This window comes from Chionomys nivalis, chromosome 11 (assembly GCF_950005125.1).
Source record: "Chionomys nivalis chromosome 11, mChiNiv1.1, whole genome shotgun sequence".
Taxonomy (NCBI): domain Eukaryota; kingdom Metazoa; phylum Chordata; class Mammalia; order Rodentia; family Cricetidae; genus Chionomys; species Chionomys nivalis.
Genome location: NC_080096.1, coordinates 17,117,531 through 17,131,672, shown reverse-complemented (window position 1 = coordinate 17,131,672; position 14,142 = coordinate 17,117,531). Strand labels below are relative to the sequence as shown.

General features: G+C 50.0%; 1 protein-coding gene across 3 annotated transcripts in view; it reads right to left on the bottom strand.

The window, feature by feature from the left end:
* Nipal3 (NIPA like domain containing 3) overlaps nt 1–14,142 on the bottom strand; it is a 40,717-nt gene that overhangs the window by 10,674 nt on the left and 15,901 nt on the right. For all 3 annotated transcript variants that reach the window (XM_057783978.1, XM_057783979.1, XM_057783980.1), the window contains 5 exons: nt 11,370–11,429; nt 8,671–8,816; nt 4,221–4,317; nt 2,032–2,167; nt 273–361 (listed from right to left, as the gene is read on the bottom strand). In XM_057783978.1, coding sequence (XP_057639961.1) covers nt 273–361; nt 2,032–2,167; nt 4,221–4,317; nt 8,671–8,816; nt 11,370–11,429 — 528 coding nt within the window. The remainder of the gene's footprint in view (nt 1–272; nt 362–2,031; nt 2,168–4,220; nt 4,318–8,670; nt 8,817–11,369; nt 11,430–14,142) is intronic.

Below are 14,142 nucleotides of genomic sequence, written 5' to 3'. Positions count from 1 at the left end.
TGTGGATCATACATATTGCAGTTCTAGAGAGGAAGTGTTATTAGACATGTAAAACCAAGGCTTGGAAGGCGGGTGGTTATTCCCTGAGCCACATGGTTGGCATAACGACTGTCGGAATGCAAGCCTTCATCTCCAAATCTCACGCCCTCCACAAAAACCACAGGCAGATCCAGAAAGCAGAATCAGCTGAGAGGTAGGCTCCCACCCCCACCCAGGAACAATGTCCCTCTGCTCAGGCAGGACACAGAAACCCACTAAAGGGCAACTCTCACCTGCTGTGATGGCTGCCGTGGTGGATAGGATGTAGCCTACGCTGGCGATCAAGGAGGAGTCATAGATCTGAGAGGCTTGACTCAAAAACCTGCAACACACAGGTACTTGGGTCAGTGGGCTAAGCGGGTAAGAGAGGAACTTGGGGTACAAGGTAAGACATGGGGTACAAGGTAAGACATGGGGAGGGTTTCTAGGTCTATAAGAATGGACTCTCTCTGTTACAGAGCGCTGGGTACCTCAAGATTTGAGGTCTGAGCTTGGCCCACAGACTGAAGCCCTTCTGCAGGATACCTCTGACTGTGTGACTGTGGCCATGGCCACACCCTTTTCCTCACCCCTGGTCCCCACCTCACTGAATGGAGCTTCTCCTGGGTCCACACACATCCCAGGACAGTCTCATGGGACTTGTCACAGCCAGCCCAATGTTGTGATTTTTTTAAATACTAGAAACATGTTAGTGGTTACTGCAATGAACAGGAGAAAGAAAGGGAAAGAAAGGAAAAGTCAGCTCCTAATCTGTCTGTGGCAGACACCACCTTCCTGTGGGAACTGAGCCTCTGTCCGATTCCCTGTTGACATCCCAGTCAGCACTCCACAGCTGCCCGCAGGAACACTAGCTGCTAAGCTAACCGTCTGTGCACAGGCTGTATCCCTGAGAGCTATGAGGGGGACTGTGGCTCTGCGTGCTGGGGGACTGTCCTGACTGGGAGACCATACGTTCCTAAGAGGTGGCAGGAGTCCCTGGTTGCCTGTGTGACCCCCGATCTCTCAGCACCAAACCTGTGTACTTGGCAAAGGTTCCCCTTGGGAGGACTATAATAGTGTTGAGGGGCTAAAAGTCCTGATAGTCAAATGGTAGCAGTGACAAAACTCATGACATGTGTGGACGCCAAGCTGGGGCGCTTCGGGCAGACCTGTGGGTCTCAGCTGCAGAGGGTGAAGCCAGAGCAGCCTCGTGGGACTTGGAGGAGCAGATGCAGAGGGGCTCAGACTGGGAACCTGATGCTTAAATTCAGCCCTCAATCTATCATGTCCTATCTTTAATCTCCCTCTGCCTCCCAACACAGGACAGACAATAACATCTCCAGCCTCACTCCCCAGGGTGCTGTGAGCATAGGTGATCCGAAGATGGGAGCCCCCACAAGCACCAGCTGCTGCAATGGTCCTCAAGGTCAGGAGGCTGGTGGGTGCTGAGCCCAGGCTAGACCTAGGAACCTGACCTTCAGGCTGGCTCAGCCTCACCCGCCATCTTGAATCCTTCTGACTGATTCGGGTTGTCACCTATAATATTCACAGAGTGCCACTCCCTTCTAGTCCTCTGGCGGGAAGGGCTCTAGGACTCAGAGGGGGCAGGACTGAAGCCTGCTCTCAGGATTGCAAAGCTTCACGTCACCCATACTCAGAGGTAGAAACGAGCGTGCACTCTTTTCTCTGTGAGGACCCGGGGCCGAGTTCTCGAGGACAGGAAATGACAACTCTGTTTCTCCAAGGAGACAAGCAAGCGCCTCCTTGGTGACAGCAAGGCTTCTTCTCAAATTCCCACAGGGCAGATGACAGGCTGCTTCTTAAACTTTGAGCACTCGGGACAGGGAGGGATGTGTGTGTGTGTGTGTGTGTGTGTGTGTGTTTGGATTCCACTCCCTTCCCCATGAGTTTATCTCCACCCTGATGCTAAACTGGCTCCCTTTATGCTCCGGCTGCCCTACAACTTCAGAACCAAATGGAACCAGGCCCCAGAGTGGAGGAAATGCAACGCACGTGGCCTGATAGATGGCAGTGGCCACCATGCACACGAACATCACGTAGAAGATCGGGTAGTCCAGCTGCAAGTTGCCTTGGATGGACAGCACCAGCATCCCTGACACAGCCTTGACCGTGACCACCGTCATGGAACCTGCGGAGAGCAAGCAAGGTCCTGAAAGGACTTGGGGGCAGAGGTGGGAGGTTCACCGAGCTCCCGTGGTAAGAAGACACCATTGGCTAGGTCTACTTTGCCCAGGACTCCCTTGGCTGGGCTGACAAATCAAATGGAGGGATGTGAGGTGTCCACAGCTCTTTCCAAATATCACGTCACTGTACCCTAAATGGGCAGCAAGTTCAGATCTCTGCCCCAGACGACATGGCAGTGGGTGGGAAATGGTTCTCTGAACAGACACGCAAACTTCCCCTGAGCACTGACTTCATGGTAATTCAGGATAATAGGTGAGGAAAGAACTCAGGAATCGGAGCTTCATAATGCTCAGTCACGTGCATTTGCCAAACTGGAGGTAGAAAAAACGACTGGGGTAAGGGACAAAGGAAGCCGCAGCCTGACCGAACTGCATTGCTTCCCCTCTGTCAACTGCCTCAGTAGTATTCTCCTGCCAGCAATCCAGCACACCGAGCCTTCTGGGCCCCGCGGCCACTGCACTGGTTGGCAGGCACGGGAAGCCAGTGGAGTCATGCTTGTGTCCCCATACTGTCCACGATACCAGACAGCAGATGGGCCATGAACAAGGCGATGTTGACGACTTCGGTACTAACCACCACAAAGTCACAGAGGGACAGGAGACAGCTTATGCTGCAACTTGGGTACACCTAAGAACGTTATGTTCAAACGAGCCAGTTACAGAAAGGCCTCATAGGGCACCTGGAATCCTAGCACTCAGGAGGCTGAGGCAGGAGGATCAAGAGCTCAAGGCTAGCTGTCTACAAAAGAAGATTTTTTTTTTCCTAAGCTGAAGATGTTGCTCAGTCGAGAGAGGGTTTGTCTAGCACGCACAAAGCCCTGGGCTCCGTCCCCAGCACCGCATAAACAGGGCAGGATGCAATCCCAGCTCTGGTGCCAGCAGGAGGATGAGATGCTCAAGATGGCAACACAGAGATTTCAAGGTCAGCCTGGGCTACCGGGGACCCAGTCTCAATACAAACAAACGAAGAGCCACGTTAGGATATAATTCCAGTTACGTAAGATGTTCACAGAGATGCATTTATACACAAAGGGGAGGTTAGTGGTCGCCTGGGGCTGGGGAGAGGGGGAATGGGAGTCACCAGTACTGAGTACAGGGTTTATTTTTGGGGTGTTCTACAATTAGATTGTGGTTGTGTGAGTCTATGACTATAGGAACCCCACTCAAGGCTTCCCTGGAGCAGAAGAACCGCGTGGCATATGAATTCTCTCTCAATAAAGCTGTTTTTAAAAGTAGAACAGAATAATGCCAGCCTGTGTTCAGTGACAGACATCTGCATGGTTTGGGGGGCTCGTCACTGAGGTGGGATGGGGGGGAATAACATGTGGGTACCTCTGCCCATATCAGTTTACCGTCCTCCCAACACCGGGGTATTTTCCTTGTCGTGTTGTGGAGAGGAGACACCAGACGACCAGCCCTTTCTCCTGCTCTGTTGGACACTGAGTGACTAGCAGCATCTTTGCCTCAGCCGGAAGGCCATCTCCGGCCTCAGCACCCATTCCTTGAAAGGAATGAAAACCTGTCTCTTCTGGCTCCATACCTGCCCTCTGTCCACACAGCACTTTGAGGATACTGCTGGACAGCTCTGAGGTGACCTCTGACCTCACCTAGCTTACCCTACTCCCATTCCTTCTCCTGACGGGTCACTGCCCACACTCAGGTGGCTGTGGTCCATGTGTTTGCTCACTTTTCTCTTGTTGAAGATGGTCCTGTCTAAATCTCCACTGGGCCTTTAGTTCTGGGTACTTGGAAGACTCAAGACTTGAGCCAGAGTGCGAGAAGTGTTAGAAGCCACCTCGGTCAGCCGGGCCCTGCTCCCTGTGGCCACCTGTAGAGTGACTGCCTTGAACTGGCCTCAGTCAGCTTCTGTATGCAGAGCCGACAGCCTTGAGCAGGGTTATGGCGGGGGTGGGGGGTGGGAGGTGGGGGGGTGGGGGGTGGGGGGGTGGGGGGGTAGGGGGTGGGGTGACAAAGCCCCATCACCCAGAAACCGCTTACCAAGCAAGGCCACCAGGAGGAGAATCACGATGATGCTGTTGGCATTCTTCTCCTTGTAGAAGTACAACAGCAGGCAGAACAGGACGATCGCCACCAGCTGCAGAGGACATCAGTGGTCACCAGGCATGTAGTCAGGAATCCAATGTGTGTCCCTGTCCTGACCAAGCCCCAGTATGTGTGTAGCGGATCAGAGAAATAGGAAGGCAACTGTTGGGCCCAGCGGCACACTTGGGAGGTGGCTGTAGGAGGAGCTGAGAGTTCAGGGCCGGCTCAGACTGCACAGTGAGTTCAAGGCCGGCCTGGGGAACTCAGGTGCTATCTCAAAATATGAAAAGACAAAAGCGGCTGGCGCAGACAAATGTCAGAGCACTTTCCAGGGACATCCAGTAATAAAAACCCAAACCAAACGAAAACGACAACAAAAAAAGCAAAATGCTACTCCCAAGTGAGGCACATACTTGGGGAACCATTTGGACAAGTAACAGGAGAACGCTCTGTGTCACTAGGCCTCAGCTGGGCGCAACTTCCAGAGAAAGAGGAAGGCAGCTGCGGCTGAGTGTGGTGGCCCAGGCCCGAAATCCTGGCACTTGGGAGGCAGAGGTGGGAGGGTTTTGAGTTATCGGTTAACCTGGGCTGTGCGGTGAGACTATGTCTCAAAATATAAAAGAGGAAGCTGAGTGGAGTTTGGGAGTCGTAGGCTGTAGTTGTGTCTGTCTCTAAATTGCTTGCATGACCCTAGGCAAGTCTAAACATCTCCAAATCCCTGCTGCCCTCACAGCAAAGTAGGGATGATGCCACTCACAGGGCAACAGTCAGCACTGTGCTGGCTGAACGCTGCCCACAGGCCAGGCACCACTCCCAGCATGGCCGTCGCGTTCAGCTCCTTACACCAACACCGTATTGTGAAGTGGGGACCATTACAACTCTTGTAGCTGATGGCAGAGGCAGGATTTGAACCTGGGCAACCTAAGGGTCCATATCCTTTCCCGATAGACCACGCTGACTGGGGCTGGAGGCCTAGAGTCCTACATGGAAAAGCGACTTCAGCAACAGAAACTCCCTAGTAGCTAATTCTAAGCTTGCATTGTAAAACTGTTCCCTGGTCACCATCATCCACCAGTCCTTTCTACCCCTTAAAGGCCTCGATGAGTGACAGTTATGTCCCGTAAAATGAAGCCAGCCCCAGCACCTGGCATTGCTAAGAAAACTGTGATAATGGCTTAGCTCCCCTTGCCAACCCCAAACCCATACTAAATAAAGTCTGTTCATACCCAGAACTAATGTGGGAACATCAACAGACATTTTAAAGTGAGACTTCAAGATGTCCTTGTAATTGGAGGCATTAACTCAAGCTCTCCCATGTCCTTGTGACCCGCGTTCCATCTGGTGAGTGTCTTACCTAGTTGTTGCCAGTCTGGAAGCGAGTCTTGTGTTTTAGGAAGAAATCATGCACCCTCCACGAAGTTACTGGTGGGTACCCCATCACATATGTGCAGACTGACTCAGTAACACTCCTGAGGCGGTGGGGAGGGCACCCCAGTTTCCAGCTATTGCCTGACTCTTTGTGACTCACCAGTGAAGGTGAGGCCAGCACCTGGTGTTAAACCCTAAGATGGCCGTGCATGTGTGGGCGGCTCAGGAAAGACCAGGAGTTGCTACAATGCCCAGCATGTAGGAAATCCCCTAGAGACGTATTCTTTGAGTTTGATTTAATCCCTTCAGCAGGTGGCACTGCCACACTGTCGAGCCTGGTGAAGCCACCCAGCCCTTTACAGAGCATCTTCCATATTCTGGGCGACTGCTTTGCAGCCTCATGCTACACCCCGACAAACCTAAGTCTAGTCACTTTTGCTATTTCAGAGAAGGAATGAGACTTGCCACACAGCACACACAGGATTGGAGGCCAGCTCTCTCAGAGTGAGAGGCCCGTTTGGGGGTCAGGCTCTGCTACAAGTTTCTGTTGGGGGTTGCTGGACTTAAGACTGATCTAGTTCTGGACTCCAGGGATTCCGTCCTCTGTTTCCTGGGCTCTCTGAGGCAAAAAGGTGCTCTGACCGCTCAGAGTCTCAGTGTCTCCATCCGTGAGACTGGGAGGAAAACAGCTTAAAGCGTTGTGAGAACGCGAGACATATAAACCCATTTTGCACTGTGTCAGCTGGAGGCCAGCTCACAGCAAACGCTGAGTGAGCACCAGGGCTGTTCTCCGTTTAGTGTGTTTGTGTATCTGAAGGGGAGCTAGCACTGACAGGTGGGGGGGCGCTGGGCTCCGTCCCCTGGGGGCTCTGTCCCCTGGCTTCCCATCAGCTGTGTGATACATGGAAAAACAGCATTCTTAAATTGTTTAATTCTGAACTAAAAAAAAAAAAAAAAAAGCTGTTTAATTTTAATTAACTATTCTTTTTTTTTTGAGACAGGGTCTCTCCAAGTCCAAGCTGGCCTTAAACTGGCTATGCAGCTGAGGAGGGCTTTGAACTCCTGATCCTCCTACTGCCATCTCCCAAGTGCTGGAATTACAGGTATGTGCCACCACACCCGGTCTGTGTGGTGCTGGGGATCCAGCCCAGGGCTTCATGTATGGTAGGGAAGAACTCTGCCAACTGAGCCATATATATAATTATTAAATCATAATATATTTATATTACACATATAAACATATTATTACATATTTGTATTATATTATATTTATTTATTTATTTTGATTTTTCAAGACAGGTTAACAGTATAACAGTCCTGGCTGTCCTGAAACTTGCTTTGTAGACCAGGCTGGTCTCGAACTCACAGAGATCTGCCTGTCTCTGCCTCCCAAGTGCTGGGATTAAAGGTGTGCGCCACCACCGCCCAGCTCTATCTATATTTTTAACTCCCTCTTTTCTTATAAAAACTTTTTTTCAACGTTTTATTTATTCTTTGTGTCTTTCACTATATGCCTCCCAATCTCACCCATCCTCCCCCCCCCAAAAAAAACGAATTAAAATTTAAGAGAAGAAAAAAAGAAGAAGAGGAACATTTTGCTATTGAAGCTGCAACATGCCACAATGAGTCACATATTTTTACATATGGGTGTTCATCGCACAGAATCACTGGTCTGGATCGAGGCCCTGGTCTCTGCTACACTATTGAGGCTGGGACCTCACTGGGACTCCTCCAGGACATCCTCTTGTTGCCCTGTGTTGTGGAGATCCTGCACTCCTGGTCGCAGGACCACCTCCTGCCCCCCCCCCCCCACACCATGCTCTAGCAGATCACAGATCAGGTGGATGCTGGGGTGGGTTAACACATAATCCTGGGTCTGGGCCTGGGTGGTTGCAGGGTTGGTCGGCTCTCCCTTGTCCTCACCCCCAGGGTGAGCTCTCCAGCAGTGCCCTGGTTAGTTCCCCCCTTGCAGTGGTGAGTAAGGTGTGGAGTCGGCTCTTTCCTACGCTCGGGGTCGGCTGTCCCACAAATACCCTCAAGGCCAGCTCTACTGTGTTGCTGCGGTGTAACATGGGACCACTCTCCCAAGTGATGCAGCTGATGAGGGGCAGGGACAGCTCTCCTGCTCTTATGACCTCATGGCCAGCTCTTCCATCTGCCTCAGGCACTGAAGGGCATTGATGGGCAATGCGGGGACATTGCCTCCCCACCATGCCACCACATGACAGATGAGTAATGGGGACAGTCTCCCATGCTTACAACATTGTCATAAAATCTTTAAAAGCAGCCGGGCGGTGGTGGCGCACGCCTTTAATCCCAGCACTTGGGAGGCAGAGGCAGGCGGATCTCTGTGAGTTCGAGACCAGCCTGGTCTACAAGAGCTAGTTCCAGGACAGGCTCCAAAACCACAGAGAAACCCTGTCTCGAAAAAACCAAAAAAAAAAAAAAAAAAAAAAAATCTTTAAAAGCTAGGCCCACTGGCACGGGCCTGTCATTTCAGCTACATGGAAAGATGAAGCAGGAGGATCAGGACCTTATGGCCAGCCTGGGCTACACAGAGAGTTCAAGGGTAGCCTGGGCAACTTAGCGAGCTCCTGGTTCAAAATTTAGGAAGTGAAAAGAGAGCCAGGAGTGTAGGTCTGTGGGGAAACTTGCCTAGCATATGTGAAGCCGCAGGCTTCATCTCTAGTGCCACAAAAAATAAAAATAAAATTAGATGCATGATGTTAAAATTTTGGACACAGAGAGATGAAGTGGAAATAAAATCTACATCATAATTTCATCTCCCAGTGACAACTACCCATAATTTGTTTTACCTGTCTTCATAGACACAGGCTGTGCGTACGCCTTCACAACCCTCTGAAGACCCAAGATTGATGGTGACCACAGATGGATTTGGATGGTGCCCAGGACAAGCCATGTGTATCCGGCATGTTCAACTGTGCCTCAGTGATCCCAACTGCTGGCCTTGGGGCCAGGCGACTGGGACATGACCGTCTTTCAGTCTATTCAAGCAGAAGGATGGACCTTCACTTACCATGTACAGGAGAAAAGGCCAGCTCACCAGGTGCCTGGCAATGTTCTCGCCTGTCATTTTCTCGTGACTATTGGGTGCAAATGTCACTAGCAGGTAGGTGCCCACGATCGCCAAACCACAGCCAACAAAGGACAAGACATAGCGCCCTGTGGGGAAAAAGGGAGGATGGTCAGGGGTTCAGGGCATGAGCCAGGTGCATAGGGGGTCCTTGGCAAGTCAGGGCGGCCTTTGCCTTTGTCCTGGCTAGTTTTATCTCAACCCGACACAAGCCAGAGTCATCTGAAAATAGGGGAACCTCAAATGAGAAAATGCCTCCATAAGATCAGGCTGCAGGAAAACCTGAAGGGTGTTTTCTTAATTAGTGACTGATGGGGGAGGGGCCAGTCCATCGTGGGAGGGGCCAGTCTTGGCTGGTAGTGGTCCTGGCTTCTATAAGAAAGCAGGCTGAGCAAGCCATGGGGAGTAAGTCAGTCAGCAGCACTCCTCCATGGTCTCTGCCATCAGCTCCTGCCTCCAGGTTCGTGCCCTGCCTGAATTTCTGTCCTGACTGCTTTCAGTGAAAGACTGTGGGTGTGGAAGCATAAGACAAACCCTTTGCTCCCCAACTTGCTTTCACCATAGCAACAGAAACCATAACTCAGACAGCATGTGACAGGCATCTGGCACTGCTTGTATTTTTGGTTGTTCTTTACTTCAAAAGAGCAACCTTCCTTAATGTCTTCTTGTAAGGTTTATTTGTATATTTTATGTGTATGGGTGATTTGCCTGCATGTGTGTGCACTAATGAGTACCTGGTGCTTTTGGGGGGTCAGAAGGCACCAGATCTCCTAGAACTGGAGTTATAGACAGTTGTGATTCACCACGTGGGTCTTGGGAATTGAACCCAGGTCCTCTGCAAGACCACCAAGTGCTCTTAACCACCGAGCCATCTCTCTAGGTCCCCTTGATATGTGTGTGTGTGTGTTTAATTTATTGTTTCCTTACTGGATTTGATTAATGTTCCATAAAACTTTAAAATTTTTTATTTGATTTGTACTGACTTTGAGCACTATAGACGTGGACTTGTGTAGTTCCTTTGGTCACTCAGCATGGTGTTCGTGAGGTCTGTCTGTACCAACAGTCGAGCAGTAACTTGTGTGACGGCGACCCAAGCATCCACTGTCTGCTGCTGGGCACATGTGTTTGCTGCCTGGGATTGTAGAGTATGTTGCTATGGACACTCCTGTCTGTGTGAATCTCTACTGGGTATAAAGTATGCAGTGGAACCCTGGACCACCAGGTAGGTGATGTTTGGTTTGATAGTTACCATGACATGGCTCTCCAAAAATGCCTGTAACAATTTACACTCCCATCAGTAGTGTGGAAGGGCTGCTTGTATGCTTGCTAACACGAAATGTTTTGTAGTTATTCTGGGAGTGGGCTATGTTTCACTTTTTGTTTTTTTTTTTCAGTACTAGGAGTGGAACCCAGAACCTTGTTCACTGGGTGGGCTTTCCCAATGAACCACACCCCAGCCCCTGTGCTGTGGTTCTGATGTGCGCTTTACAGGGAAGTCCCAAGCCTAGAATCCCTTTATGGGCAGGCTGAAGAGGAACTGAAACTCACTGTGGAATATTTGTTTAAATATTTTGAATACAGTGTAAAGATGTGACTCTGCCTTTGGTGCCTTCTGATTGGTTTAATAAAGAGTTAAATGGCCAATAGCTAGGCGCGAGGGATAGGTGGGATTTCCCGGAACAGAGAGGAAGAGGAGAAGAAATCTAGGTGTGAAAGACACCATGGAGAGGCGAATGAGTCGAACACACAGAAAGGGAGAGAGGTAAAAACCAAGTGGTAGAATGTAGATAAATAAAAATATGGGTTCATTTAAGTTATAAGAGCTAGTGAGTCAAGCCTACGCTAAGGCTGAGTGTTTCTAATTAAGTCTCTGTGTCATTATTTGGGAGCTGGCAGCCCAGAGAAAAATCCAACGAAAAAACTCCCCAAGAAGACTCCATAGTCCAATGGGTAACTTTTAAGAATGACTGTTCTTTTCCAGGCAGCTACTTAGCCGACTTGCAAGGAACAGACCAGGTGCTGTTGTTGCTCTGCCCAGAGGCCGGCCAGGGACCAGCATTGGGACCCAGGACAGAGTGGAGGTCAAGAGCCCTGTGCCTCTTCCCTGATGTCCTGTCATACTCCAGAGGGGAAGGTCCAGCCTAGGCACGGCCGGCTGTGTGCTAAGAGCTCTGATCTATGCAGCTGCTGAGGGAAGGCTCACTCTGTTTACTCGAGCAACCCTAAGCCTGGCTGTGTATCCCCAACACTTTGGCACTTTCCTCCCGGTAAAGTTCTATGTAAAAGATTTTAGACACAAAGAAAAGCTACAAGACTTGTGTAGTGAGCTCCTCAGTCCCACCACCTAGACAGGTGGTTCTCAACCTGTGGGTCATGACCCCGGGGTCAAAGGGGTTGCATATCAGATATCCTGCATATCAGACATTTGCATTATGACTCATAACAGTAACAAAGTTACAGCTACGAATTAGCAAGGAAGTAATTTTATGGTTGGAGGGGGTCACTGCAGCATGAAAACTGTATTAAAGGTTGCAGCATGAGTAGGAAGGCTTGGGGCCCTTGACACTCCCAGGAACAAGGACCCCAAGGGGGAGTGGGGTGCGGAGGGGATGTCCATGGGGCTGGCTCCATCAGTGACTTACTCACGAAGTCCTTAGGTTTCCATTTTTCTTTGATGAATATGATTCCAATGATGGCGCTCGCTGGAAAAAAAGCCAAGGAGAGAGAAGAGGAATAAGGTTGCAGGCAAGTGGAGGGGTGGCCCCCCAACTCATGCCCTCTGGGTGACACATGTCCCCCCGAGGTCTTTAGGGTTTGGTCTGTTTCAGCCTCAGTCACTTCATCTGGGAGAGGGGACCTCCCAGAGCCTTCTGTGGGATTTTTCCTAAGCCAGGGCTCTGGGCCCTGCAGTCCACTGTGCATGAGGAAACTTACTTGGGTGACTTTCGGATGCTCAACCTTAGAGGTGGGTGCTACAGTTAGTCTTATTTGATAAATGGGGATCCTGAGGTTAAAAGAGGTGAAGCTGATAGGAAAAGGCAGGATTTGAACTCAGGACGGTGCGGGCCAGAGCTTTTCTCTTCCTGCACCCTACCTCCCCCATGGTACCTCCCTGACTATTGCAGGGTTACAACTTTACTTAAACTCCTGTGACCGATCTATTGGACAAGGCTGGCAGCCGCCATGACTGACTCCATTACTAGCCCAGCTCTGCCTCAGCTGGCTGTGTGGCCCTGGGTAGGTCACTTTCTGAGTGACAGTCTTCTACTCTGTGAGACGGTGTACTGGGTCTGGCTGTACCAGCTTGCTGTCATATATATGGGCGGCCACAGGTGGCTTGAATTTCACCATGGCAGAGCAGATACACTGACACTGTACAGCTCCGCACTCTGGGTGAGGGGCTTCAGCGACCACGCCCATCTCCTTGCCTCCCCACGCCAAAAACCCCACTGAAAACTATTACTTCTTTGAGTTGTAGGGCAATTAAATAAGATTCTATATGCAAATCATTCCGCATACAGTAAGTGCTCATCATAAAACGATTCTTGTTATTGAGGTACTTGGAACAGCAATGGATGGAAAAGTCTTAAGTAGACAAGGGATGAGCTGTTAGTATGTTAAGTAGATTTCTCATAGGGTGACCTTGGAGGTTCTAAGAGCTTCTTAACCTCCAGCGGCTGACTCCCAAATCTTTTGTTTACAATTTATTTATTTGTTACGTATATAATGTCCTGCTTGCATATACGCCTGCACACCGGAAGAGGGCACCAGATCTCATTACAGATGGTTGTGAGCCACCAAGTAGGTGCTGGGAACTGAACTAGGGACCTCTGGACGAGCAGCCAGTGCTCTTAACCTCTGAGCCATCTCTTTGGCTCGACCCCCAAACCTTGTCACAGTTTATCCTCCTTATTTATTTATTATGGCACTGGGCGTCAAAACCAGGACCTGGTCCCAACCAGACATCATTCTGTACCCCCAGGTCTCAGCCTCTACGTTTGAAGCTGGTTTACTTACTCAAAATCAAAGACTAATATTTACAGTGTTGGTCCCTCAGTCATTTATTCTTCACTGTGAGTGAAGGTTCCAAGAGGTCATTAGAGACCCCAGCAGTGGACAAAACAGAGAAAAGGACGTAAATTTAACTATCGGTGGGGGCTTGGTGGTAGCCTGAGTGCAGGAAGCAATCCAGAAAACAACAGGGAAGACAGAGATGGCCAAAAAACGTGCCTTAACCAGAGACATTCAAACCATCTTAGAAGAAAACACTGGGAAAAGAAAAAATACTGGCCCGACCTAGTAACTAAGCCGCAAGCACTTGCCCAGCACACACGAGGGCCCAGGTTTCACTCCAACACTGAACAGAAAAGATACTGGGTGGAAAACCTCAGCACAGCTTCTGCGGTCAGGTGACCAGCCCTGTTTCACCAAGGGGGTTCTTCTAGCAGCAATGCGGAGATCCGATCAAGTTTTCCATTTTGTTAGTTTCTTATAATTGATAGCAGCTGAGAATTCTGAGGTTCAACCTAGGCAGTTGTGATTGATTAACGATGACTTTCCTGAGCCCGGGGTGGGGCACAGTTACTGCACATGTGTCACGCACACGCCCTCCCTGCGGTGAAGAGGACTTAGAATTCAAGCAGAGGTAAGGCGCCAAGATTTGCTGTTTTCCTGAGAACAGGAGAGAGTGGAGCTAGCAAAATGGAAGGGGACATTCAAGACGAGTCCATTGTTCCAGCTCCCGGGCTGTCTCTATTAGAATTGGATGTTCCAGCTCCCGGGCTGTCTCTATTAGAACTGGATTTTATTTGTCACCTTGGGGCATTAAAGATCTTTCATCTTTGGCTGGTTCAGGTGCTCTGATATGGAAATCACAGGAAAATGACAAGTGGGAAAGGTAATGATGGTACGTGACTGGCCGGGATGACAGGGAAAGACCTGAGCACCAACAGCGTTTCTCAGAGGTGCAAGACAGTGAAGAGATGAAAGTCGTAGGTCTTGCCAGTGTGAAGACACTTCGATGAAGGCTGAACTCCCTTCTGCAGTGGCCATCAAAGCCATTCTAAAGAAAATGTTCTGAATCTTAAACACGGTCTGGAGGCGGAGACCCTGGCTCGCACCCGTGCCTGCCACTGATGACATGCACCTCATTTTCTCTATCTGTAAAATGGGTGCTACAGTCTCCCCCCACAGAGTGCTCAGAGCTGGGCCTGTGGGTGACATAGATGGTAGATGTTCTTACCAAAGCAAAGGTGCCTCTTTTTTTTTAACCAGCATTTATTTTTTAAAATATATTTTAAATTAAAATATAATCCCATCACATCCCCTCTTTGGTTTCCTCCCCACAAAGCCTTTCCGTGTCTCTTGCTTCACTCCCTCTCAGAGTGATGCCACAAGAGTGTTCTTGATTTTGTT